The 25,273-nt window shown below is 47.8% G+C and overlaps 4 protein-coding genes and 1 long non-coding RNA gene across 6 annotated transcripts in view; 2 read left to right on the top strand and 3 right to left on the bottom strand.

Moving 5' to 3' along the window:
• Window positions 1–959, bottom strand: part of LOC101757807 (aspartyl protease family protein 2) — a 4,286-nt gene extending 3,327 nt beyond the window's left edge. The window contains exon 1 of the mRNA XM_004961208.3: window positions 117–959. Coding sequence (XP_004961265.1) covers window positions 117–673 — 557 coding nt within the window. The 5' untranslated portion in view covers window positions 674–959. The remainder of the gene's footprint in view (window positions 1–116) is intronic.
• Window positions 960–6,377: 5,418 nt separating this feature from the next.
• LOC101757405 lies at window positions 6,378–12,362 on the top strand. The gene is made up of 17 exons (XM_004961207.3): window positions 6,378–6,667; window positions 7,276–7,339; window positions 7,554–7,662; window positions 7,826–7,888; window positions 8,354–8,454; window positions 8,558–8,624; window positions 8,717–8,794; window positions 9,409–9,570; window positions 10,073–10,146; window positions 10,236–10,333; window positions 10,546–10,653; window positions 10,744–10,838; window positions 10,948–11,085; window positions 11,185–11,232; window positions 11,383–11,497; window positions 11,701–11,798; window positions 11,884–12,362. The coding sequence occupies exons 1-17, from the start codon at window positions 6,595–6,597 to the stop codon at window positions 11,971–11,973; spliced, it is 1,581 nt and encodes a 526-aa protein (XP_004961264.1). The 5' UTR covers window positions 6,378–6,594; the 3' UTR covers window positions 11,974–12,362.
• A 642-nt stretch (window positions 12,363–13,004) lies between these two features.
• On the top strand, window positions 13,005–15,036 carry LOC101756182. 2 transcript variants are annotated; one of them, XR_001163581.2, is made up of 4 exons: window positions 13,005–13,115; window positions 13,203–13,442; window positions 13,521–13,764; window positions 14,780–15,036. It is a non-coding gene; the product is annotated as an uncharacterized LOC101756182 (long non-coding RNA). The 2 variants fall into 2 exon arrangements; XR_001163580.3 differs by lacking the exon at window positions 13,005–13,115 and having other exon boundaries at window positions 13,132–13,442.
• Window positions 15,037–15,606: 570 nt separating this feature from the next.
• Window positions 15,607–18,577, bottom strand: LOC101755787 (protein pxr1). The gene is made up of 4 exons (XM_004961202.3): window positions 18,173–18,577; window positions 17,000–17,187; window positions 16,514–16,760; window positions 15,607–16,228 (listed from the first exon to the last, which is right to left on the bottom strand). Exons 2-4 carry the CDS (start codon window positions 17,166–17,168, stop codon window positions 15,877–15,879), a joined length of 768 nt encoding a protein of 255 aa, XP_004961259.1. The 5' UTR covers window positions 17,169–17,187; window positions 18,173–18,577; the 3' UTR covers window positions 15,607–15,876.
• A 3,187-nt stretch (window positions 18,578–21,764) lies between these two features.
• LOC101755378 (MACPF domain-containing protein NSL1) lies at window positions 21,765–24,905 on the bottom strand. The gene is made up of 7 exons (XM_004961201.2): window positions 24,414–24,905; window positions 24,093–24,331; window positions 23,796–24,006; window positions 23,592–23,657; window positions 23,301–23,484; window positions 23,035–23,201; window positions 21,765–22,953 (listed from the first exon to the last, which is right to left on the bottom strand). The coding sequence occupies exons 1-7, from the start codon at window positions 24,684–24,686 to the stop codon at window positions 22,249–22,251; spliced, it is 1,845 nt and encodes a 614-aa protein (XP_004961258.1). The 5' UTR covers window positions 24,687–24,905; the 3' UTR covers window positions 21,765–22,248.
• Window positions 24,906–25,273: the final 368 nt, after the last annotated feature.

Genomic DNA, 25,273 nt, shown 5'->3' with positions numbered 1-25,273 from the left:
CCGTGCCGAGATCCGGTGGAGTGGCGAGCACGCGTTCAGTGGGGCGAATGGTACGAGATGAAAGACGATCGATCGATGGAGTAGGAAGCACGGCAATGGCGTCGAGAGGCACTGACCGGTAGTCGTAGGCGCAGGGGCTGGCCGGCGACGAGCAGTTGGCGAGGGAGAAGGGCACGTAGGACGTGCACGTGTCGGAGGAGCACGCGATGGGCGACCACGACTTGGATGCGGCGGGCCGGAACTCGCGCGCCGGCTGGGCGGACGGCGGCGATCCTGCGGCGGCGCCGCGGCGGCACTTGACCCAGGTGAGGTCGCTGCCGGTGTCCGCCACCAGCACGAACGGCTGCGCGGGGGTGCCCACGCGGAACCGCACGAAGTACTGCCCCGTGCCGGTGTACGCCCCCGACGACAGCGGCATCGCGAACGCCGACGCGCCCACCTCCGCCGCGCGCCGGCGCGACGCCATCGTGGACCGGATGTACGCGTTCCGGTGCCGGTCGTCCCGCGCCCGGTCGGCGAGGGAAGCGTCCGGCGCGGAGGGGATCAGCCTCAGCCGCGCCGACTTCCTTCCGTGGTGCCGGTGCCGCTGCTGGTGCCGCCCGCCGCTCGCCATGGCCGCCGCGGCGAGCGCGAGCAGCACGAGCAGCGCTAGCACGTGGCCGCGCGCCGCCATCTCTTGATCCTTGGCTCCTTGTTCCCTTCACGCCGCTTCTCTCTCCCACAATGGCAATGGCAATTGACGGAAGTGGCCGCAGCAAGCAAGCAAAGCAGCACTCTGCTACGCGAGAGGAGCAGAGGCCATTTCGATGGCCGCCTCCCCCGGCTCCGCGCCTCCTCGAGCTACGAGCTCTGCCTCGTGTGCTACTCGGAGGACCAGCCGGAGGTGCGTGTTCGCGGGGGAGCTTTTTGGCTGCGTGCGTGCGTGTGCGTCCGGCACGGCGATGGTAGAACGGCGTCTTTTATAAACAAAGGCGCGGCACCCGCTGCTGCTGCTGCGCTGCCCGTGGATAGAACGCGGTTGGGTCGGGTTGTGCGTGCTTCGTTGGCATTTGGCGAGTGTGATTGATTGCCGGTTCGGATCGTTTCCTGCCCCGGGTCCGTTCGGTCCGATCGCTTCTGGGACGAGAGATTTGCTGTCCCCGTGGGCCATGGGCCCTCACCCGTAGTTGCATGGCATGTTCATGTGGGGTCTCACACTACTCTCCCCTCCCTCCCTCTTCCATGGCTTCGAACTGGATCGGAAAGCAGCGTCTTTACAGATGAACCCAGAGACAGAAGATAAGCTTTGTGAACCAATATCGCCCAAAAAAGAACTTTGCGAATCAAGCCGCTGCTGCCAAAATGCATGATATGAAATCTGCCACAGTAATTTATGCTAGCGATTCGTAAATCTTGTTGTACGTGCAAGATTGCCGACCGGTTTTTCATGTGAAAATCAGCGCAAAGCCGATCTGCAGGAAGATGACGACGATGACAAGTGCATGTCAGCAGGTCTTGCCACCGTTTCGCGACGCACAGGCACAGCGGGTTGTTGTTGCCGGATTTCGAGGCCGATCATAGGATGCCAATCACCGTTCCAACAGAAGGATTCGCGACCTTGATTGGCGATTCCAATCAGATCGAAAGAGCCCCGATTCTCCAATCAGCACGAGCGCTGAACCCGAACATGCAGCCCTCTGAGGTAGCCTGATTACATGCTAATTTGGCTTTTATTCTTACGCATACGTGCAAGATCTCGGCTCGATCAGACCAATCAAATAAAAACGTCCAAATCAGCAACTATGGAGTATATGGCGAAGCTCTGCAAGTTATCCCACACCAACCGCGCCATGTTGTGCACCCAGGCGTGTCCACAGGCCCCCGGTCATTTCCCCCTTCCCATGCACCGTTGCCAGGAAGCAGTACGATAGCAACGTTTTTTGACCGGACGTAGAGCCACTTGTCACCCGGTAGGCGCAGCTCCTCCTGCTGATGCATGCACGGCCGCGGGAGCAGCTGCCAAGTGTGCACGCCGACCGGTGACGTGTGTGAGTATGACGTACACGGCTGCACTACGCACTCGCTAGCTGTGACCTGCGACTGGAACTTTTACATCTCGTTCCTGCCGTGCATGCGTCGTCAAGGCCGGTGACGCGTGCATGGTGGCACGCGGCAGCCGCCTTAGCGCCTGGCGCCTCACAAGGTGCCCGGGAGACGCCGGCCAGAGCGATGGGACAGCACAAGCACGACGACGACGACGAAACCGTACAGGTAAAACCCTGCCCCGGACGGACAAGTCATCATCGCCTCATGGTGATCGATCAGTCAACACAAACCGCAGTCGGCAACGATATTTTCCCTGGCACGTAGTACGTGTATCCGTGGACATGCATCCGCATACGAGATTAGTAGGTGTAGCCGTGTAGATTCTTACAGCGATGAGACAGAGCTACAGCTTCCGGCCAGGCCCGGCACCGGCAATCTCGCCAGCTCACGGGTGCGAGCGTGCGAGGCGAAAGGCACTGTGATCTTGAGCTAGCGCGCACCAAATCCGCCTAGAAAAAGCGCGGAGGGGGAAGACCGGCCGCACCAGAGACGCTAGCTGCCGCAGCAGGTGGGGCGCGCGAACATGGCGTGATACGCTGAAACGGTCCAAAGACAGAGATGCTCGATCGATCGCCATGTTTGTGCATAGTGAGTGGGTGGGCGCTCCTGCTGCTGCAGCTGCTTGGTAGTGCTGCCTGCCCGGGCCAGCTAGAGGGCACGCTAGCGGAAAAGTGAGCATTAGTTCCAGCTGGAGAGAGTCATATCTCTCGAATATCTAATCAGGACTAAATGTTCTCCTCTTTAATCCCGGGTCACTCACCTGGGACTAAAGACAAACCTATTACTAACTAGGACTAAAGAGATTTTTCGAAAATAAAAAAACACACGTTGGATTAGATCCAGCTTCCAAATGCGCCCGCTTCTCCAAGAATCACAATCACAAATTCCTTACGCGCGCACGCGGATTTCACAAGAATAAAAAAAATCACAATCACATAAATCACAGCAAGAATCACAATGCACCTCGCAACCAACGCTACACAATACAACCGATCAAGTAATGAATCTGAAACCTGTTCAAAGGCTTCTACGAACCAACAAAAACTTAGCATGTATTTCACAAACATTCTTCCTATAGTGGTAGTGTTTACTATCGAAAACCAGCATGCCATCGACGAAGAACATGAAGCCGCAACGAGCAGGAGCTGGAGGACTGGCGGCCCGCACGCCTGCGACCTGGAGGGTGGCGGTGGCCAACGGAGGGAGGATAGAGCTGAGGGAGGAGAGGAGGCTATGGAGGGAGGAGAAACGAAGTAGCCGGTGGTGAGGGAGGCCGGTGGGGTGTTGGAAGAGATAAGGATAGGCTAGGGGGATAAAAAAGAGTTGGAGGAAATAAAAGAAAAATCTAGTCCCGGTTGGAACCCTTGTTGGTGGTTTCGGTTGGAGCCACCAACCGGGACTAATTCATTTATCCCGGCTGGTGGTTCCAACCGGGACTAAAAGCTCCACTTTTGTCTCGGTTAGAACCACTAACCGGGACTAAAATGACCTCTCACGGACTATGAAATTTAGATCGGAACTAATGCTCTTTAATCCCAGGTTCAAAAATAACCGGTTGTCTCCTGATGGAAAGTTGTTTCTCTGTCAGTGGCAGCAACAGCAGGGGCAGCCAGGGCCGGATCGGATGGACGGACGAGCAGAAAGAATCGCATGGCATGGGGTCGGGGTGCTGCAGCGAGGGAACACGATCATGGCGAGCAACGAAAAGCCGGCCCTGGTTCACATGGACGCATCATGATCGGCCGCTGCAGGCTGCGCTCGCGTACGTGGCTACGTGCGCATGCGCTCGGCCTAGCTTCGGATACGGGAAGAACTCAGAAGCGGCTGCGGCGAGAACGCCGCTGTCTTTGTTGTTGCTGGGTGCTGTGCAGTATGTCAGTATGCGTGTACGCATGATGCCGGTAGGGCCACCATGCATTTACGTACCGTACGTATAGTACTACCTGGTTTTGGAGTTCGATCTGCGCTGTTCTGCGGGGTCCGGAGGATGTCCGATCCGATCCGCTCGTGTTCGACTGTTTAGGTAGGCGCGCAGGTCTCGGGCACTTTGTTGGTTTGGCGGCTTGGGCGCGCGCGGCGCCCGTCGTAGACGGCCACGGCGTGGGATCAGCTAGCATTCCCGGATTTTGGCGTCAACACATGCATGGTGGCTGGTTACTGAAACTGTTTCGGAGTTCAGGCTTTCAGCTCGCCGTTTCGCTCTTCCGAGAAGGTGGACAGTGGGCGCAGCCGATGCGGGTACGTAGCTTGATCGGCCAGGCTTTGCCTTTCGCTTTTTCTTAACGAACAAACTGCCTGCTGCCTGGCTGGGACTTGGATTGATTACGACTCTGTTGGCCGCTTGAGTCTCTTTATCTACCTGGACTATGATCGATCGGCTCTGAGTTCTCATCATTGGATCCACGCACGCGCCGTCATGATTCGCCTCGGTGTTCCACTGCCCTTAATCGATCGAGTACGTGATCATTGTTCATAACTGTACCAGTCCTCTCGCGACGCCATGCCATCGCTCCGTCAAACTTATGCCAAGGTCCAGGCATCAAAACGCATGAATTAACCTGAACCTCTCGTCTGATTTTGCTGTCGATGCTGCATATAGCTTGTCCGTGTTTCTTACCAGCTGATCTGAACCGTGCATGCAGTAGGAATTAGCCTTGTGTCTCGTCCTGTACACACTTCGATTCGTTCATCGATCCAATCTATAGCTTGCTCTGAACTCTCAGCTCATTCTCTCGTGCTTTCCGTGTACGGGGCCGACGAAGCTGCGTCGCGGGTTCGCAATGTTAGCTCGTTTGCCTTACAAAACTTACCCGATCCGGGGTCCTATTCCCGGCTACCTGCATGTTCTTCTCAGGTCTATCAATCCGCTGCGTGCAGATATATACAAAGTTCCCAAATAGAATGTCAGACCGAGTCACCACTTGGACGTACTGGCCCTAACTGCCGATTACGGATTTGATGGAACCAAGCCACATGCCCTGCGGGAATTCGGCCAAAGCACACGCACATGGCCGAACGGCAATAGAAAAGGGCGGGTAGGGGAGAGGCCCGGTAGGGATGTCACTCGTTCTTCGTCCGGCGAATAATTCATTTGACTGCCACATGTTTGGTACTGTCTGTATCAGTACTGGAATAAGAGTGTTGCGGCTAACCTTTGTTGTTTAAAACGTTTAGGCTAGGCTGTCCAGGGAAGAACCACCGATGGAGTTACATGTCTTTCTTCAGAAGAAGTTTTATACTCCCTCCGTTCCAAATTATAAGTTATTTCAATTTTCTTGGAGGGTCAAAGCACCTCAAGTTTGACCAAATTTATACAATAAAGTACTAACATTCATGATATCAAATAAGTATCATTAGTTTCTTCGTTAAATATATTTTCATAAAATATCTATTCGGTGCCGCAAACTTTTGTGATCCTCTATAATTTCGATCAAACATCAAATGATTTGACTCTCAAAAAATTGGAATGATTTATAATTTGGAATAGTAGGTTACAGTTTGGTCAGTACTCGGAGTGGCAGAATGCAGACCAATAATCATGCAGAGATGATTGCCATGGCAGTTTGTAAATATATACCGTGGATCTTGGTTGGTCTTGGTAGGTGACTGCAGTAGAGACAAGCTTATCTTGTGGAATATTGTCACCTAAGATGCGAGAGAAAGGAGGCAAAAACAAGTTCTGATTAGATGTGCATACTCACCTGCTGAGGATGCTAAACTCTGAGATGCCAGAGCCCAGAGGACACAAAAGTGTCTCAGCCGGTAGAAATTAGTATACATTATCGTTTTTTTTGTGGGGATAGTATACATTATCGTTAAGAAGTAGGTACAAGTACAATCCGTGATGTGATTGTTCACTTAGCTTTTTCCAAAAAACGAATGAGGCGCGTCTCTTCAGTGTCTGGTTGTCTGCTAGGCCATATGTGTTTAATCCAGGGCCGGGACATGAATTGGCTTCAGTGCACAGAAAAATCCCTTATTTTTCCGGGGCCCACGGTGGGGAACGAGAGTCAGCCCCCACCTGCTTGTATATTGTATCAACAATCATTTTTCTTGTGATGGATGAATCGTGATTCGCGTGAAACAAATATAATGTGAAACAGCGGGACATTAAAACCTCGAACGGCCCAAACTAAACAAGGCCTCCAAATTACCTGACAATTTGTTCCGGCCCAGGATACAAATTGGGCACGGCCCAAGCTAAACAACTCCGACGCTCGAAGACTTCGATACGGCCCAATCACCGCGGGCTGTTCCGGATAGAGACGCGAGGCCGCTGCCACTGGAGCGGGGAGCGCCACCGCCGCCACGCCGCCCGCCCACGCGCACGCGGCAAGCAGACTGCAGAGCCGTGCCCGTGCCCACTGCCCACCGCCCACTCGCGAGTGACTCGAGGCTCTTTTGTGTCGGACCCGAGTAGTAGAGCGGCGTGGCCGGTGGTGCGTGCGTGCTGGCCTTTCTCCTTCCCCAAGCCAAAACCCAGAGAAGCGCGGCGCGGAGCAGCACGGGATGGAGCCCTCGCCGGCGCCGGGAGAGCTGGGCGCGATGCTCCAGGCGGCGGGCGACTTCGCGTCCTACCCAGGCAATGCCTCCTTCCTTACCTCCCTTCGGATTTGGGCGGAGTTTGTTGCTCGCTTTGTTTGGCGCCCGGCCGTTCCTGGGTTGCTACTACTTCCGTAGGGAGCGGTTTTACTTGTATCTGATCTTGAAAACGGACCGGATCAGGATCACTTTGGGTGTGGAGCTTGGTGCGCTGGAACCCTAGTAGGGGTACCTGGCCGGGGCGGGCCCTAAACTTCGGCATTCGATTGATTCACTGCTGGGTTCCGCTGTTGGTTGCAAAAATATGATCACATATGCTGCGTAGGCCTGTAGTGTCACTACCTCCAGTTTTATCAGTGAACGCATAACTATTTCTAGTTTGATTTTGAAGCTGGAAATGCTAATGGCTTGTATTTGCAGCTTCCGTCGATTTTGTGTCTTTCGCCTGAGTATGTTTTGGTGGAAAGCTATTTTTCCCCATCAGAAGGGGATTACAAGTAGGACAGGATGATTCAGGATATCATGCATCTGCTGAAGTAGTGCATATTGAAGACTTGAATTTTAACAGGACTAGTTAAAGCTTTGAAAGACGGAGATAGGCTAGTCATGTGCTGACTAGGAGACTGAGTCTATATTTCATTGTTGCAGGGTTGCATAGTGATGATACTGTGAGGCAGTTCCTGGAACGTTGTCCTCTGCCTAAGCTGTTAGGGTAAACCTCTTTTCCTTCAATTTTTGTGCTGTCTCTTGTTGTATGTTCCTGTGTTGTTTAATGTTCTAACATGTTTGAAGCATATGTTTTGAGAAGTTATCTTACATTGATAAAGTCAAATTTTCTATTTAGTGCCTTCACATATTGTCTACTGGAAGCTTGTGTATAGTATCTGTTTTGCTGATTTCTGTTGTAATTTGTCTTCGTCATGTAGTGCATTGCAGAGTGAAGCAGATGCACCTGGGATGGTTGAAACTGTCACAGAATGCTTAGACAAAGTATTTTCCTCAAGATATGGAGCGTCGCTTCTACCAAGCTATGGTGTATGTGTAACATTCTCCTTCCAATTTTCTATCTAGACATGTCTACCTACAATCAACATAGAATATCTTGCGAAGTGATCATTGTATCTTCTTTGTGAGAACTATGGCTTAGTTCTTATACATATTGATAACTAAAGGTCTTCATTGCACTTTTATCTTCCAGGCATTTATTCGAACTGGATTGCTCACAGACTCAAAGGACATCAGAAAATTAGCCTGCAAAGCTGTATGTACCTGAATGTGTTTCTAAGTGCATGTTATTTGTGAATGTTGCTGTCTTTATTTGACTCTAGTTTCTGCTACACATTTTGGACATTTAAAAGTGTCTTTATTTGACTTTAATTCCTGTTATCCATTTAATAAGTGCATACTATGGATTTTTGCTGTAGTTTCATCTGTTTGCTTTGCTCAAATGGCAAATGCATAAAGCACAATTTCCTTCTAGTACATAAAAGTTTTTTTTTGTAACCTTCAAGAATATTTAATCTGGACTCGACTCATGTAGCCTAGAATAAAAGTTGCGGTGAAGTTTGTGTCCTAACAGCACACTGGTGTGTTTTGTCAACTCATTCAAATGCCTTTTCATGAATGCTGCTTATCATGTCAGTTTCGAAAATGCTTTACAAACTTTTGGTAAAACAATGTCTCTAGCCACTGAATGTGAAAAAAAATTCTGTCTTAACTATATCAGGTACTCCATCTTCTTGACAAAGCTGAAGATGGTGCTGCTGCGGTGGAAACAGTTGTGCAGCACAATCTGTATCCTGTTTTAATCAATTGTTTGATTGAGGGGTAATTTATTTAACACGCATAAACTTCATTTGACGATTCCTGTTGCATCATATGCATTGTAATTTGGTGATAAATTTGTATTTGCTATCTTTGGTTTCTGCAGAGATGAAGAGATTTCAGCAATCATTCTGGATGCTGTGAAGCGTTTAGCAGAAATTCCTAAAGGAGCTGTGAGCCCAACAATTTTTCTTGAAGTATTGAACTCTGCTCTGTTCGATCGATACTGTAGTCATATTGTAGTCTGTTTCTTTCCTGTTTGTAGGAAATCATATTCCCACTCCCACCAGATGGTCAAGGATCCGTGCAACTTGGCAAAGTGGCATCTCAGTCATCCTCTTTGGTATGGCATCTCGTGTCCACTATTCTGACACAATTGTGCAGAAATAACCAATAAATGCCCTTGTGGACCAATGCCAGTCTACATGCACAGCAACAGAAGCAAGCATGAGCTTTGAAACACACCAGTTAATCAACAATACTTTAGTGTATATCATCAAAATCTAATATAATAATCACTATAACTGGTACCTTTCTACTTTCATATATATTATATCATCGTTGCTTGTGGCTCTTGTTGGATTTCATCCCTAGCCTACCTCAATTTGCTTGGGATAAAAATGCTTTGTTTGTTTGATAGTGGCATATAAATACTAATTTATGAGGAATCTGTCAATAACATTTTCACGTGGCTACCAGAGTATATGTGTAGCAGTAATGGCCAAAGGTCCTGCATGCATCCTAGGATATCGTTGGAGCTGAAGCTGTAACCATAATCAGTCTAGTTATTTATCTTCAATATTTTCAAATGTCTGCACACTTCCCTTTTCCCTGTTGCTAACAGAATAAGCTTCAACAATATAATAAAGTGTTTGTCTATGTTTTACTGGATGCTCTTACTGTTTATCTGCAAACCGCAACATGACTAACTCTTATTCATCTTTATTGCCATTGTAGGCACGGATTCGTATTCTATCTTTGATAGCTAAGCTCTTCACTGTTTCAAGTTATACTGCTACTGCCATTCGTGACTCAAACCTTCTCAGCATATTTGAAGATGAAATAAAAGATAGAAGAGATATGCTTAAAACCCTCAGCGCGCTGGAGGTTCTATATGAGGTAAAAGGATATTTTGTTCTGTTCATCTGTGCCCTTAATGGTTGGCTTGCTCCATGAGGGTTTCGTTGTAAACACTTTTGACTTATGTATTTACTTTTCATAAAAGGATGTATATATGTAACTCTGTTTTTAAGGAGAAGGGGCCTATCCCTTTAGTTTAAAGATAATAATGCAAGCTAGTACATCTGATGGAACAGGCTTATTTTGGCTTTGTATGATGATGTGCGTTGTGTATAAGTTCAGGAATTGTGATTCCTTTGCAAAAGGCTTGCAATAGTACTGTTTCGTATTACATGCTTAGGGCAATAGGTGTCATCACATTGTTACAATTGTTGGTTCTTTCCTTGCCTATCATACCTTGTCTTGTCACCATGCTACATAATCCTGCAGTCATAGGTATTTTGCTATTGAATGACTGATAACGATCAATGACTTCAAGATTCTGTAATTTCTGGGAGAAGCTATACAATTTGGCTAATCATGTCTTTTTATCACACTGCAGCTCGTTGAACACCCTCACAGCAATATTTTCCTCCTGAAGACCAACTTGCTTCAACTCATAATTGATGTGATCAAGTACTTGCCTTGTGCCTGTACATCTCTGTTTTTTCTTCTGTTATTTTTTCAGCTATTCTATAGTGTTTTTTCTTTTGGTCCGTGTGCAGTGACTCCTCAGCTGATTCTGTTATACGGTCAAGGGCAGCATTAATTAGTGGGAGGCTTCTTTCATCAGCTGATGCTTTCACAGCAATAGACCAATCTTGTAAGTATCATTATGTTCAGTTGTAAGACTTCTGTTCACTAATCCCCCCACAACTTTGAGCATTGAAGGAATTTTATTGTCAACCTTTCCTCATCTCTTATATATATAAAAAAAACTTGTCATCATCCTGCTTTAAATGTTATCAAGACAATCTTCTTTGGTTTTCTTACATGAGGAGCTAGACAGACTTGATGAAGATTTTGTCTTGTTAGGTGTTACAAACCTGCTCGCAGCCATAGACAAAATATTGAAGATGGAAGAAAACCAGAATACTGATGAAATTGAGAGTGCATTGGAAACCTTAGGTCTCATTGGTACAAGTAAGTCATGCTTCTGCTTGATAGTATTGGAATTTTCACCAGATTGCCGGAACACATCCTTATTGTTTGCTTGATTTTATGGTAAAATAGCAACTCAAGGAGCACATTTCCTGCTGACATCATCAAATGTTGCTAGACATGTTGTCGAGTCATCGTTTGACCGACAGGGCAGAGGTAGACAGCTGGTAAGTTTGTGTACACATTTTCTTCTTGTTCCATTTACACTTGTTGCTGCTGGTAAAGCAATCAAATCGTCAGAAACTATACCTCTGATGTGTTATGATACATGTTCAGGCCGCTTTACACGCCTTTGGGAGCATCTGTGGTGTTGATAGGCAAGAAGACCAAATGAAACTGGATGGTCAAGCCGAAGAGTACTTGAAGCGCTTGGTCTATACCACTGCAGCAAACAGTTCAAAATTAACCCCCTCAGTTAGTAGCAACACCTTTTCTAGTGTGCTCATTTATCTTTAATTGCTTATGGTTCTGCCTTGCTTAGTTGGATGTTTTTTCGGCTTTATTGTTTGCCAGGCTCTTCTTCTATCAATTCTGCAACAAGATCCAGACATACGGATAGCTGTAAGCAGCTTATGCTCGTTAAAGATACTTTTGCATAAATGAATATTTGTAATCTCTTTAGCTTGGTTATTAGTATTGTGCACAGCCAGATGAATTTCTACCCTCTACAGTAATTCTTTTGGCTGAACACATGCCCTTGGATGTCTGCAGGGCTACAGAGTAATATCAGGACTGGTTGTCCGGGAATGGTGCCTAAGGGAGATTTGCTTAAATTCAGATATAATCAGACTTGTTACAGATCCAACAATGGAGACAACCAAACTTGGTAAGGAATTAATACATCTGGCCCTAATGAAGTAATTGTAACCATCTAGACTTGTTTCAATAGGATCTCTGCAGAATGATATTCCTTTTAGCATTTGGATATGATGCCATGCTTAAGTCATCCATAATTACTAATCATGTCATGGACTACGCTAATTTCATTTAGTGGACCAATTAAGTGGTAACATTTATTCATTGTCGTAGGCATGGAAGCACGGTACAACTGCTGTGTGGCAATCAACAAGTCTTTATCGTCTTCGCATCTTCTGCATGAAAAAAGTCTATCTGAACTCATTGGGAAGGTATGCTCTCTCAGGTCCAGCATCTGCCACGTTTTGTTGCTTGAATCGTGAATGTTAATCAGCAAAACGAAACATTTTGGTGCAGTTGAATGATGCGGTGAGACGGGGCCCTTACCTTTCTGAAAGGAAGCGCGAGGAGGCGCGGCCAGTGGTTGTCCCTGCAGAGAGGTTTTAAGTTTACCTGAAGTCTTCATCCAAATTCCAAAGCAAAAGACGAGCGCACCATGTAGTTAGAGGAAACTGGGCTTGCCCTGCTTCTGAATTTCTGATGCAGTTGGCTTTCTGTATCATCAACAAAAAAACATATATGATGTACTTGGGACTTGGGTTATGGGGAGGACATATACGACATGAATGAGTTGTACAAAACATGCTGTGGAAGTGTAGAACTGTGGATGCAAGGCAGAGTGAGCATGCTGGGCTGCTAGTTGATGGTGAGTCCTTCCATATCAGGCAGTATGGCCTGTAAATGGACCCATCTATTGCAGGGTCATGCCAGAATTTGGGAAATAGCAGGATCAACCGGCCCTCTCTTTTTCTACATCTATCTAAACTGTTCCTAGATTTGCAAGGACTGAATTGGCACACCAAACAATCAGCCTCTGTGAAGTGTGAACTCTGTATTTCTGTACAAAATACTACGTTCTCTGGCGGGACCCACGCGGAACGGATAATGTGGTGTACGAGCCAGCGCGACTACGCGGCAGGGGCACGTGTCTGGCGAACTGCCCATCAGAAGCCTCAGCTATGGACAAGAACGCATGGACTTGTCCAAATCCTCCCGAGTCCTGACTAACCCTGCTATCCAATCCACGAATGATTGGGTAAAGTTTCAGCATCTGCAGAGCCCCGCAGGTTGTGAGCTCTCATGGGTGTTTTCCTTTTTATTTTTAGTACACGTCACGTCGAATATTTAGATACTAATTAGAAGTATTAAATGTAGACTATTTATAAAACTCATTAAACAGATGGAGGCTAAACGGCGAGATGGATCTATTAAGCCTAATTAGTTCATGATTTGACAGTATGCTGCTACAATAACCATTTGCTAATGATAGACTAATTAGTTTTAATAGATTCACCTCGCCGTTTCTTCGTCTATGTAATGGGTTTTGTAAATAGTCTATGTTTAATACTTCTAATTAATATCTAAACATTCGATATGTGTTAAAAATAAGCAAAGGGACTGGCGACATCCAGTTGGTTCTTCTTCTGAGGCGGTCCTACCGTCCTAGTTGTTTCTTGAATCTTGAACTGCTTACCTGGCAAAAGAAACAAAAAGATATGTGAAGAAGATGGGAAAACCAAGCAAGCAAGGTGAAGAGAATACCCTTCAACCCTTATCTCTATTTAATCGTCTGATCAAAAGAAATTATCATGCTGATTAAAGAATTTATGCTGGAGGTGGTGGAATTGCAGTTGATCACTAAGTGGCGGAGTTGTGTTGGTTCTTGGTGCGAGAGCAAGGGTTAGGTGGCAAAAGCGGTAGTGAAATCGATCCCCATCTCTTGTCAGACACCGTCTTGTCGACGCAAATATTTTTCGCCGATTGCTGGTGCTTAAGATTCTTGATCGAAACTAGGACTGGCGCTAATCGGAGTTTCTTTCGTTTCATGCGTGCTGACTGCATCGGCAAGATAAGAGGTGAGTTCTCTTCCCGTCGCTTGTCATCATTTCGTCGGAATTCATGCGATCTCCTCCTCGGCTCAACCGTGCTTGTAGACTGCAGGGAAGGTGTTTGTGGAATTGCCTCCTTGGGGGCGGCTGAGGAGAGGGAACAAGTATGACGATGCCGTGGGGGGTCGCGGTCTGCATCGTGGACATGGTGTGGGCGGTGCTCGCCGGCTGGGTGTCCACCTGCCTGGTGGTAGCCAACGAGCTCGCCCGCGCCATGCGCAACGGCGAGATTGGTCCATTTGTCGTCGGCTGAGTTAATTCGACATAGTTTGTTCATTCGTTCCTTCAGGTACGCGATAATGCCTCTGAATTTCTGTGGTTTCTTGTGATACTTCTGAGTTCCTAAATTGGGAAACTGGCAGATCACAGTTCTTTCCTTTTACAGTAGTTTGTGCTATGAAGGAATGTGTATATCTTTTGTTGACAGCTCTTCTGTCCATCCTGAAATTTTAGATATTTTTCTCAGTTTGGACTACCATAGTACTGAAAAAAAGAGGCAACAAAGATGTATTAGGGGGAACATTGCATTTCTGTTTAGGTTAAATTGAAGTAGGTATCATGATTCTTTCACAAAAGAAACTTGATGTCACGGTCATGTCTGGTCATGTATCATACTGGAATTTTCTACATGATTTTAGCAGAATACTTTAATGTGAGCAGCTGTGGTTCATCAGGACAAAAATAGCAGTGCAGTTGGGCAATCCCCTATTCGGAATATTGTTGGTTACTCTTGGATGCTTAATTTTTATGTGCATTGGATGGGAATTGATATTTAGTTTTCACATGGGATGGTGACGAGCTGTCCAAATTATTCATAAGAGCTAGTTATGCTTAGCTACTAAGCTTCCATGGCTAAAAAACACCGGATTTTGTTCCCTAAAAAAATGCTTTATTACTTTAAGTGTAAGAACAGGACAGCATCAGCCCACCTCTAGATCCATATTCTGTTTCAATTGAGTGTCTCTTGAATACTGTTTGGCCTGATCAAACACTTTTGCCCATCTGAATTGTCTGACTTTCAGTGGAAGCAGCTGGAACAGCTACTCCTGAACAGCATTTCTGCTGAAGCCATCTTTGTATTTCTTACTGCACAGCATTTCATGGTTTTTGCAATGTTCAGCACATTCGGTATGGTTGCATGAAAAATGTGTTAAGATTTTAGCTTGAGCATTCTTTAGCGATCAATTTTATCCACAGCTGTTTGCTTGGAATTAATGTTAACACAGACATTCTGTTTACCTTTCCTTGTTGCAAGCTTATATCTCTTTTGACTGTATCTAATGTTTTTTTATCTTCTGTTGCAGGTAGTTCTTTTTTCAGTCCATTACGTTCAATACACGGCATTATACTGTACAGAGACCATAGATTGCATGGCTTTAGTCTTCAGAATTAGATGATGGCTTTCTTTTGTTTTGGGATTTTTGAGTTGTGGTAATGTTGTCGAGCCTTCGCACAAACATTCTCTCTTTCAGTGGTATGGATCAAGAATTAGTCCTGTAAAGCAATTCTGAATCGAAATTTCATATTTAATGTTCTGTATACCACCCCAGGCTTTCAATGATGTCTGCATCTTTTTTTTTCTTGAAAGATATACTGGCTCCAGTTCTCCAAACATACCGATGCACTCTTATTGCCATGTCTGGGGTGTCAACTACATGTAATCCCCCTACTTGAATTATGAAAGAACATCAATTCATAAATTGGGAAACAGGGAGGCTTTCTAAAAGCAAAGTAAACCATTCATATTGAGAATCGAGTATGATCCATGCTACGAATGTAAGTCCCCCTACTTGAATTATGAAAGAACATCAATTCATAAATTGGGAAACAGGGAGGCTTTCTAAAAGCAAAGTAAACCATTCATACTGAGAATCGAGTATGATCCATGCTACGAATTTCAGGTCCATTTTCGAGTGAGGAACTAAAAGATCTCACAAAATGGTGTTCGATCTTACCATTTGCAGTCAATTGTAATGTTCAGTGAAACTTGACAAGTAGCGCGCCAACGATCATAATTCATAGCAAATAAACAAATCTGTGAATGCTATCTGATGGTCAACAAATTCTTGAGCACGTTTATTGACCTATGAACCACGTAATTAATAGATTGACATGCTTCAAGACCAGCTCATCAAATACTTAAGATATTGGACATGTTATGTGTGCCTGCCAAAAGGCATAACACTCTTTCATCAAATGTTAAATTAATCATATTAGGATAAGGGCTAGACACTAGACTTGAACAACACAACTATGAAACAACAATATCATATGAACCATAGTCCATTCTGCAGTGTCGATTTTTCATACAACAGAGATTTCAAGTTACAGCAACAACCAACTAGCTGCTTCTTTCAGGGCAGAACCATTGTACAAATGTCCTGTTTGGCAAACAGACACATCACTCCCTTCTTCGGCTTTTCTGGTGGTGGTGATGACGATGTTTGGATTTCTTCTTGTACTTCTCCTTATTTTTATCTCTCTTATCTTTTTTCTCTGATTTCCGTTTCTTTTCTTTCTTGCTCCGTGGTTCAGAGCTTGACGACTTTCCATCCAACGATTCCTTATGCCAATCATCAGGAGATTTGGATTTCAAAAACGAAGGCTTCTCTGGGCCTTGCACTCGGCGTTCCCATTTTTCTTCCACACGTATGTCAGGACTAGGCTCGTTGTCTTTACGATGGGACAACAAATCAAGGTATGGACCGGGCTCGTCCATCCTAGAACCAACAGCCCCACGTCCTCGCTTCACCCTAACAAAGTAGCAACAAATTGCACATGTTACCAATAGTCACAGATAGGTAACACCAAGCAAAGGTCCAGAGGGCATGCACAAATTCAAAATATGCCACATAATAGGATACCAGCACCCACAAATAGAATAATGTGCTACTATCAGGAGGTGGACAGATTGCATGATTTTCATAAAAGATCACCAGAGTTTTTTCTTTTAAAAAATCATAGTTACATGTCAGGTGTTCATCTAGAAAATAATGAACTTTTCTCACAAAAAGAAGATACTGAATATTCTAACTAACCTTGAATGAAGAAATCTTTCAATTTCATCATCACCCAGACCATCCTCCTTGTCTGAGTAGGAGTAGGCAATCCCTTCTTGTTCAACTCTTGAGCTGGAGCTATGGTTTCTGGAGTCACTTTTACGCTTCTCACCTCTTGAGTCATAAAGATCTTTACTTTTGCTACTTCCGCTTCTCATCTTGGATTCCAACTCCAATTCCTTTTCCCTGGCTCGCCACATTTCATTGACCTCCACAACACGGTTTGCTGCAGGCCAACAGCTTGATTCAATTCAACAAAACGTATGGAAAAGCTACTTGATGTAATTAAAAGAGATAGTAACATGAGTCCTATACAGGAAGCAAGAGCCAGGTAGAGTTTTTACAAGATCACGTGATTGCAACTGTTTTATTGTTTTCAAAAAATATAGAAAAAGAGTGGCAAATGATTCAATAAACTCAAAATACAGCTGCAACAAGGGCATTTCAAAGGAGCACAATGCTAACCTTGCTGAACTCCACGAACTGTGGCCGTGAGGAACCGAGAGTTTGGACGATGCCTTACATTAGGCTTTCGAAGATACGCATGGACACCTTCCCTGTCAGCCTCTAACTGTAATCTTCGCGCTTCTTCAAGTAGTAAAGAAGCAAGACGATTCTCTGTCTCCAGATCCATAGTCTAACTCCAAGTTCAACTGGCAATCAAGAAATAAAATTTTTAGTATTTATAAAAATAAGATAATATCAAATGAAATAAACAAAAAATAATAATGGCATATACTTCAGAGTTATATTTATGAAACATCAAAGTTCTTTAGAGAAAAACTAAAGGAAACTTAGCATTCCAGATTTCCATCATATAATCATTAATAATGTACTGATCTGAATATTTGGCTCGGGCCTCGGGCATAAGGGCAATGTGGCTTGGGCAATAAAAGAACCAACAGTGGAATGCCCAATAATTTTGTAGACCATGCAAAAGTTTTGAGCCTCGTACACAACCGTTATCTAGGTTTGATCAAATCAAGGAGTAGGATTCAAACCAAGCTGTCAGGTTACTCAGGAAAGCAGAGAGGCACCAAAGCGATGTGGCAAGGGTGGTGCATGGATCTGGACCAAGTAAGGCAGCAGTAGTTGCAAAGAAATAATACATGATGTTGCTTGGTGTAATCTATGTTGGAATTCAGGAGTGGCCTTATATATATGCTATCCATCTAAATAAAAATTGATTGTAACATTACCAGCCAAAAAGATGTCTCAAAACTGTTCAACAATGAGTCATCAAGAAAGACAAAAATACGAAATGCAATTGAGTAATTCTTAAGAAACCGCTCTTAAATGAGAAACCTAGGGAAAACACTACAGGTTTTGTTTGGATAGAGAATAGTCCCATCGAATACATGCGTATTCGGAGGGACTGATAGGAAAATTAGTTGATTACTTGATTTTCCACTCCATTCCACATGTACTGGGACTGGGAGGGAGTTGTGTTATACAACAAGCCCTAAGAAATTCCGTGGGGATCGGGTTGAACCCCAAGATTTCTTTGCAAAATTTACTAGCTTCTAACAGTTTCGCTACAAAGAGTGCGGGTTGGATCGTGAAGATCTGGATTTGATCACTCAGAGGTGACAGGACGCGCGACCCGCCCAACAACCAAGCAAGGTTAGGGTTCCTTACCAAGTGCAGAAGAAATCGATCCAAGCTCGGAGGAATCCCCTCCACGCGGCGGCCCCCCAGCGCCGAGTAGGTGTAGGACGACGACGACGACGACAGGAGGAATCCCTTCGAGTCTTCGACTGTCCGCGGGGCAGGCGGCGTGTCCCCCTCTGGCGGAAGGAGGCACCGAGGGACCCTTGGTCGGGAGGAGAGCGCTCGATGGGGCGCGAGCGGAGCGGACCGCGGAGGCGGAAGGGAGAGGCGACGGAAGAGGCCTGCGCGTCTTCCCTCGCCGCCGCGGCGCCGGCCGGGAGGGTGAAGGACGAAAGAAGGGGATTTCCTTGGCTACAGCCTACAGTGTATAGTTGGATCCCTTGGAACTTAACTAAACGCCACACTTTTTCGAAGGGGCCAGGCAAGGTTAAGAAAAGCGCGCTAAGCGTGCGGTGACCCTCTCCTTATGGCTTAAGGGCTGTAGCCTGGAGGAGTCTAGCCAGGCTTGTACCAGGTAGCTAGGCTCCTCAGAGCTAAACCCGAGACCCGATATATGTAGGAGTATGGTGTTTGGTTGTTTGTTCGCACGAGACAGACTCTTCTGAGAATCTTCTGAGAATCTGTTTGGTTGCTTGTACGACGAGACAGGCTCTTCTGAGAATCTTCTAAGAATCTGTTTGGTTGCTTGTACGAGGACGGGTTGTATGAGATGAAAATATATAAATAATCATAGTAATGATATTTATTGCAGGGAAACTATTATCTTATAGCTCTTAGTTTATCTTATTACTCCTTAATATTAATCGAAATATGTTAATATCATTTAATATGTGCTAATAATGCATTAATAACATCATTAGATGGCTAATTACCCGCACCACGCGAGCCTGGCTCGGCAGAAACGGCCAATTTCTGCGTACCTCCAGAGCCTGGCTGCGGGGAAAATCTTGCACGCGCGGAGCCTGATCGAGCATATGCCCAAACTAAACAAACGGGAAATGTTGCATCGGTGGAGCGTGGCTGAGGGCAACCAAACACCCTCTAAGCATGCTTAAAGCGTTTTGTAGTATAGCAATGCTGAGTCCTATAATTTGGAAATTTAGGATAGACGAAGCAATCATAATATACTTGTAGGCCCAGCAAATTATAGTCCTAGCACTCAGTCGTAGCCATGACCTATTGACCTTTCAGCACAGTAAAGTCAACCTCAAGCCCAATTAGCCCCACAAGAAAATATCTTCTTCTATTTTGTTCTGACGTAAACAATCCAATCGAATCCCTGGTCAGATCAATCGAATCCCTGGTCAGATCCCCTTCCTCAGCTCCCATCCATGTGGTTCTGCCACAAATCGGAGCCCTCCCTAGCACCCATATCCTGAATCCAATGCAAACATTGGTTGTACCTGTGCACTACTCCTCTTATGTAATCCCAATTTAATCGGAGATAGAGGCGGCCGAGAAGGGATCGATGCCAGTGATTGGAAAAGCAGAGAGGGAGGAGCAGATAAGCTACGGGGATGTTTGGATACTATGTGCTAAACTTTAGCAGTGTCACATCGGATGTTCGGATGCTAATTAGGAGGACTAAATATGAGCTAATTATAAAACTAATTGCAGAACTCCTATGCTATTTCGCGAGACGAATCTATTAAGCCTAATTAATCCATCATTAGCAAATGGTTACTGTAGCACTACATTGTCAAATCATGGACTAATTAGGCTTAATAGATTCGTCTCGCGAATTAGACTCCATCTGTGTAATTACTTTTGTAATTAGCCTATATTTAATACTCCTAATTAGCATCCAAACATCCGATGTGACATGTGCTAAACTTTAGCACGGGTATCCAAACACCCCCATGGCAGTATGCGGGAGGAGCAGGTCAAGGTCACGGCTTGCAGGAACGCAGCAAGACGACGAGGAGGCCGAAGACGTCGACCTCAAGCTTGGGTGCCGCTCCCGTACTGCTTTTCTCTGCCTCCTTGGTCTACACGTGCCTTGGGAGCGCTCCCGACGATCTGATTGTGGATCTAGAAGAAACTTTCGCAAAAACTTTCGTAAGTCTACGAGACTTCCGGTGGAAGCTTAACCTGACAAAGTGCATCTTCGACGTGCTTTTTGGGAAACTACCCAGGTTCATCATTAGTCGGTCACCGAGGCATTGAAGCTAACCCCGAGAAGATCTCCGCCATCACCGATATGCATGCCCTATCACCGATAGGCATCAAAGACGTCCAAAAGCTGACTGGATGCATGTCGATCTTCAACAGATTCATCTCAGGCTTGGAGAATGGGACCTACCATTCTTCAAACTACTCAAGCGGCAAGACAAGTTTCAGTGGACCGAAGAGGCAGATCAAGTCCTACAACAATTAGGCTCCGTTTGGTGTCGCTATTATGGGGCTTGGTATTGAATTGGTCTCAATACCAAATCAGAGTAGTTTAGGAAGAAGGTGGTGAAGGTGGTGGTTAGGGAGAAGCGCTGCGAGGAGAAAGCAGTGAGTGTAAGGAGGTTTGGGTTCCAGACAGTGAGAATGCCCCTAGAGGCACCGGAGGAGGGAGAGAAGGAGGCAGGAAGGAGGTGGCTTTGAAGTTGTTAATGTGTTGGAGCTTTGTTTCTTGGAAGCAAGTAATAGCAGGCAAGCAGGAGGGAAGCGCAAGCCGGATGTTGTCACATTTGCACTTGTCACTCAAGCCGTGAACATTCCAAGTCAGGATGGTGACCAGTCTTGTGGCGCTAGCCATGGAAGAACACGGAGATCATCTGAGGTGAGCAACCAAGCAAGCGATGAGGAACAGGCAAATGCAAACAAGTACACGATAGGACTGTTGAAGACAGCCAGATCATGCTCCAGCAGCGAGAGGCGTCCTGACAAACAGGACGACCTCTGGAGGTTGACAATCTCAAAACACTGAGCCAAACACTCTAAAAATATGATTTAAAAAAATATGATTTCACTAGAATGCCATAGTACATATACAGGTTGACAATAGCTTTCCAGCGTGTATAATATTGAAAGTGGCAAGTGAAACTATCTTTTTCAAGTAACGGGTGGCTTCTTAAAATCAAGTCTAAATCATTTTTTCTCAAGAAATCCAAATCAAATCAAACCAAACCAAACAAAAAAACATTCGAGTTATGTAAAGGTTAGGCAATATATTGTAAAATGATAATCCATATTGTGGGAGGTTCGGTAGTGGAGTTGGCAAACACATGCAGGGTGTAGGAAAACCAATGCCTCGTAAAGGAGAGAGAAGGTCGAAACCTCAAATTGTAGTAGGTGGCGATACATGAATAAATAATATTGTACTTGATGACTTTGCATGAATCATGAATAAAAAATGTCCAACACGCAGAGCTGAGACAAGAGGAAATGGCCTCACACACAAATGGAAAAGGAATATATGATTCATATTTTTTTACTTATTTCGTGGGGTACAGTGACAATGCTTACATAATGCAACATATTAGAATTGGTGCTCAAATATTAAGTTAGGCATAGATCTGGCCGGCACCTACAAATTGATCGCAAAGAAGATTAGGGATGATTGTTTTTTCATTAAACCGAGCAAGGCATGAGCGAACCCTTTAGCAACCAACAAAAACAAGCCGAAAACAAAAATCAATCGGTTTATGAACTATTTTTATCCTGAATCATCAGAATGTACAATCTTCACTATTTACAACATGCTCGCTACTGAACTGTACACCACGGCTAACGAAACAATCAAACACAAAAAGAAGTAGAGGGGTCGACGACAGTGATCATCGACTGACTGATCGAACTATCTTTCCCAATCTGCTGAGCAATAGCATCACTCGTTTTCTTATATTGAATGCTCAAATAAGATAATTTCTACATATCTAAACTGTTCCTAGATTTGCAAAACCTGAATCGGCAAACCAAAATATCAGCCGCTATTGGGCACTCTATATTCTGTACAACAACAACAACATCTCTGACACTGAAGTATGCAGCATGCGCCCTCTGCACTATTTACACCATGCGCACGACTGAACTGCCCTGTGCCCTCTGTACACCACGTCAAAACAAGACACAAAAACGGAGAAGCTGAGGCATCGACGACGACAACGAAGCGCTCAGACGTCGGTGTCCTCTTGCACCGCGATGAGCAGCGAGTACTTGACCTTGAGCGCGATCTTGCCGCCCTCGACGCACAGCTTCGCGCCGGTGACCACCCAGTACCCCGGCTGGTCGTCGGGGCCCCTCATCACCTCCGTGGTGTCCACGTGCCTCGCCATCTTCTGCACCGGGAGCGGCACCGGCGGTCCCTTGGGGAATATGGCGGAGTTCACCTCCACCTTCTCCTCCGCGGCGGGCGGCGGCGGCACCGCCTGCGCCAGGCCGCCGGAGAGCGCCGCACTGAGCCTCGCCGACAGCGAGCCGGACTTGAGGGGCACGACGGAGGGCCCGTCCCACTCGGACCGCCGGATCTTCGTGGCCGCGACGCCGGAGAAGCCCAGCCGCAGGAAGAGCACCTTCTTGAGGCAGCAGGTGTCCCGCACCTCCAGCCACGCCCTGGTCACGATCGCCGCGCAGTCGTCGATCCGCGCGCCGTTGTACTGCACCGGCGCCGTGCAGACGTGCGAGAGCAGCGGCGACATCACGGGCTCGATGTAGTCGCGCTCGTCCACGATCGCGTCCTCGGCCGACGCCGCCTCGCCGGCCACCGTGATCGTGCCCGGCGTCACCGACAGGTGCTGCAGGTGGACCCCCAGCCGGTCGTTCTTCTTGCCTTCCAAGAACAGCCGGATGCCGGTCACCGGACGGTTGCCGGAATCAACCTGCACGACACAGAATTTTGTTTGAGTTCTGCAACTGCAAATAGGAACAGTGATCAAGACGACAGGTTCCTAACAGGATACCTTGGCAGTATTGACATGAAGCTTAGGGCCCATGAGGGTGAACTGAAGAGACGGCAAGCTGTTCTTCCTCCTGTGGAGGCAAAGAGGAAGCTCACCAAACTCTGGAGCCCAGTGCCGCGGCACCTGGAACTCCAGAAACTGCTGAAGCTCTTCTATGGGCGGTTTGTCTGAATCCAAAAGCAGGAAATGGACGGCCGATTAGACGTCTGAACTGACTCCAAAGTGGCAAAGTGACAATGCTGCATCAGATGATCAGAGACGCTTACATCTGAGGTAGAGATTCACCGCATGGTTCAGGAACCCGCAGCCTCGAACGCCGGACAGCAGGGAAGTTATGGGCACGAACGACATCGAGATGACGTCCGGGTAGCCGGTGATCGTCGAGAGCCACTTGCCGTGGCCCTGCCCGCTGTCGACGCCACCTCTCCTGATGTGGATGCAGACAATGTCCTACCAAAATTCAACGGGACGCAACGCAACCATGTTATTTCTGGGCTGTTGTTGGTGGTGCCATCGCATTGTGATCAGTAAAATCGTTGGGCGAAATGCTTGCTTACATCCTTGTGAGACACGACTGGTGATCTGAAAGACTGCCAGGCCGCTGATCCGGGGCCGAAATTTCCCTGTAGCACAACAAGAATTGCTCATTCGTTTCACACATGCAGCAGGTATGAACTCATTTTTTATTTCAAACGAGGCATTCATATTCAAGTGACTGTGACACTGTGAGCAGAGGTGCACGCGGAGCAGAGAACACTCACGTTTAGCCCGTGCGTAAGCCTGTCGTCTCCGGCGGCGGTGGGATTCCCGGCCGGGCCGTCCTGCGAGAACTTGCCGTCGGCGAGCTTCTTGAGCCGGGCCTGCACGTCGCTCTGCGTCAGGCTGGAGCCCTTAAGCTGCTTGACGCACACCACGTCCTTGCCTCCCATCTTCACCCCGACGACGACGTGCGTCCCGTACTTGTCGATGAACCTGCAGAGAGCAAGCAGCCGCATCAGTTTGCTTGCTCTGCGCATCGTCACGGCTGGGACGGGAGAGGATAGCGGCGGCAAGCGTACTCGGCGAGCGCGGGGGGATCCCAGAAGGGCGGCAGGTCCTCCTTGACGCTGTCTCGCAGGGCGAGCTGCGCGCGCACGGCCTCGACGCTGTAGAGCTCGACGAAGCAGCCGTCGAAGCAGAGGCTCCGCGTGGCGGCGGCGTCCCGGTGCCAGCACCCGCGGTAGTCGAACATGACGTTGAAGGCGCCCGAGGGGATCTTCCCCGCCAGCGACAGCGACTGGTTCACCTGCTCCGCCATCTGCGGCCGGGCATCGATCACTCTCAGGGCTCCTGAGAACTCAAGTCAATGGGGGAAGAACGAAAACCCAAAGGAAGCACACCTGAGCGAAGGAGAGGACGTCGGAGCGGAACCGCGTGCGCTCGCCCTTGTCGGCGACGATCCCGGCCGGCACGCCGGAGACGACGGCCCCTCCAGGAAGGGTCAGGTCCCGCGCCGGCGCCGGCGCCGCGTCGATCTCCACCAACCTCCCCGCCGGCTTGGCGCGGCCCAGGCGGAGGTCCCCCGTGAGGTCGTACCCGCACCCGACCGCGCCCACGGCCGCCTCGGCCGCCTCCTGCGCGGTCATCCGCCGCGCGCCGAAGGACCCCCTCATCGTCGCCGTCCTTTCCCTCCTCTGCCCCCAGCGCGTTATAAGCAAGCCGCGCCCGTGCCGCCACCGGTACGGTGCTATTCCATCGGCCTGCCGTGCGGCGTGGTGTGGACTGCGGAGCCCATCCGCTTGCTCCCCGGTCGTCTTGTACCGGGAGTGCGTGTGGTGTGGTGGCGTGGCGCAGCCGGCTGCGTGCGTGGGCTTCCGCAGGCGGCGATGGGGGACGACGGTGACGGCGCGCGCGCGCGGGCGGGCGGGGTCAAGGTCGCGGGTGGTGGGGCACCATCCGGGGTGGGCCGGGACGCCGGGTGACGCCTCAGTGGAGTGACGTGCGGACGGTGGCAGCCTGGCAGGGCGCGGGGTTGACGGGGTCGCGGGAGGGTCTCGTCGCCATCGCCCTATCGCTATCGCGCGGCGGGGCTCGTGCGCGGAGGCGGCTAGGCTTTTACCGGTCAAGCGACGCGGGGTCGGGCCAAAACTGGGCGTTGGGCACGGGGGTTTGGCCGTGTGGGGGCGTTTCGGCAACGGCAGGCTGGCTGCAAGCCTGCAACTGCAGACGTCTTTCAGAGGCATTCCGCTTCTCGAGTATT

This window comes from Setaria italica, chromosome III (assembly GCF_000263155.2).
Source record: "Setaria italica strain Yugu1 chromosome III, Setaria_italica_v2.0, whole genome shotgun sequence".
NCBI lineage: Eukaryota > Viridiplantae > Streptophyta > Magnoliopsida > Poales > Poaceae > Setaria > Setaria italica.
This window is presented reverse-complemented; position numbering and strand designations above follow the sequence as displayed.

Bases quoted from the DNA above. Each gene is read 5' to 3' on its own strand.
- LOC101757405 (XM_004961207.3), top strand. From the start codon at position 6,595: ATGGAGCCCTCGCCGGCGCCGGGAGAGCTGGGCGCGATGCTCCAGGCG. The intron at 8,455-8,557 runs GTAATTTATTTA...TGGTTTCTGCAG, and splicing joins ATCAATTGTTTGATTGAGGG to AGATGAAGAGATTTCAGCAA. The intron at 11,086-11,184 runs GTTAGTAGCAAC...ATTGTTTGCCAG, and splicing joins GTTCAAAATTAACCCCCTCA to GCTCTTCTTCTATCAATTCT.
- LOC101755787 (XM_004961202.3), bottom strand. From the start codon at position 17,168: ATGGATCTGGAGACAGAGAATCGTCTTGCTTCTTTACTACTTGAAGAA. The intron at 16,761-16,999 runs GTTAGCATTGTG...GTTGGCCTGCAG, and splicing joins AGTTCGTGGAGTTCAGCAAG to CAAACCGTGTTGTGGAGGTC. The intron at 16,229-16,513 runs GTTAGTTAGAAT...CTACTTTGTTAG, and splicing joins GAAAGATTTCTTCATTCAAG to GGTGAAGCGAGGACGTGGGG.
- LOC101755378 (XM_004961201.2), bottom strand. From the start codon at position 24,686: ATGAGGGGGTCCTTCGGCGCGCGGCGGATGACCGCGCAGGAGGCGGCC. The intron at 24,007-24,092 runs GTACGCTTGCCG...TGCTCTCTGCAG, and splicing joins GATCCCCCCGCGCTCGCCGA to GTTCATCGACAAGTACGGGA. The intron at 22,954-23,034 runs GTATCCTGTTAG...TGTGTCGTGCAG, and splicing joins TTCATGTCAATACTGCCAAG to GTTGATTCCGGCAACCGTCC.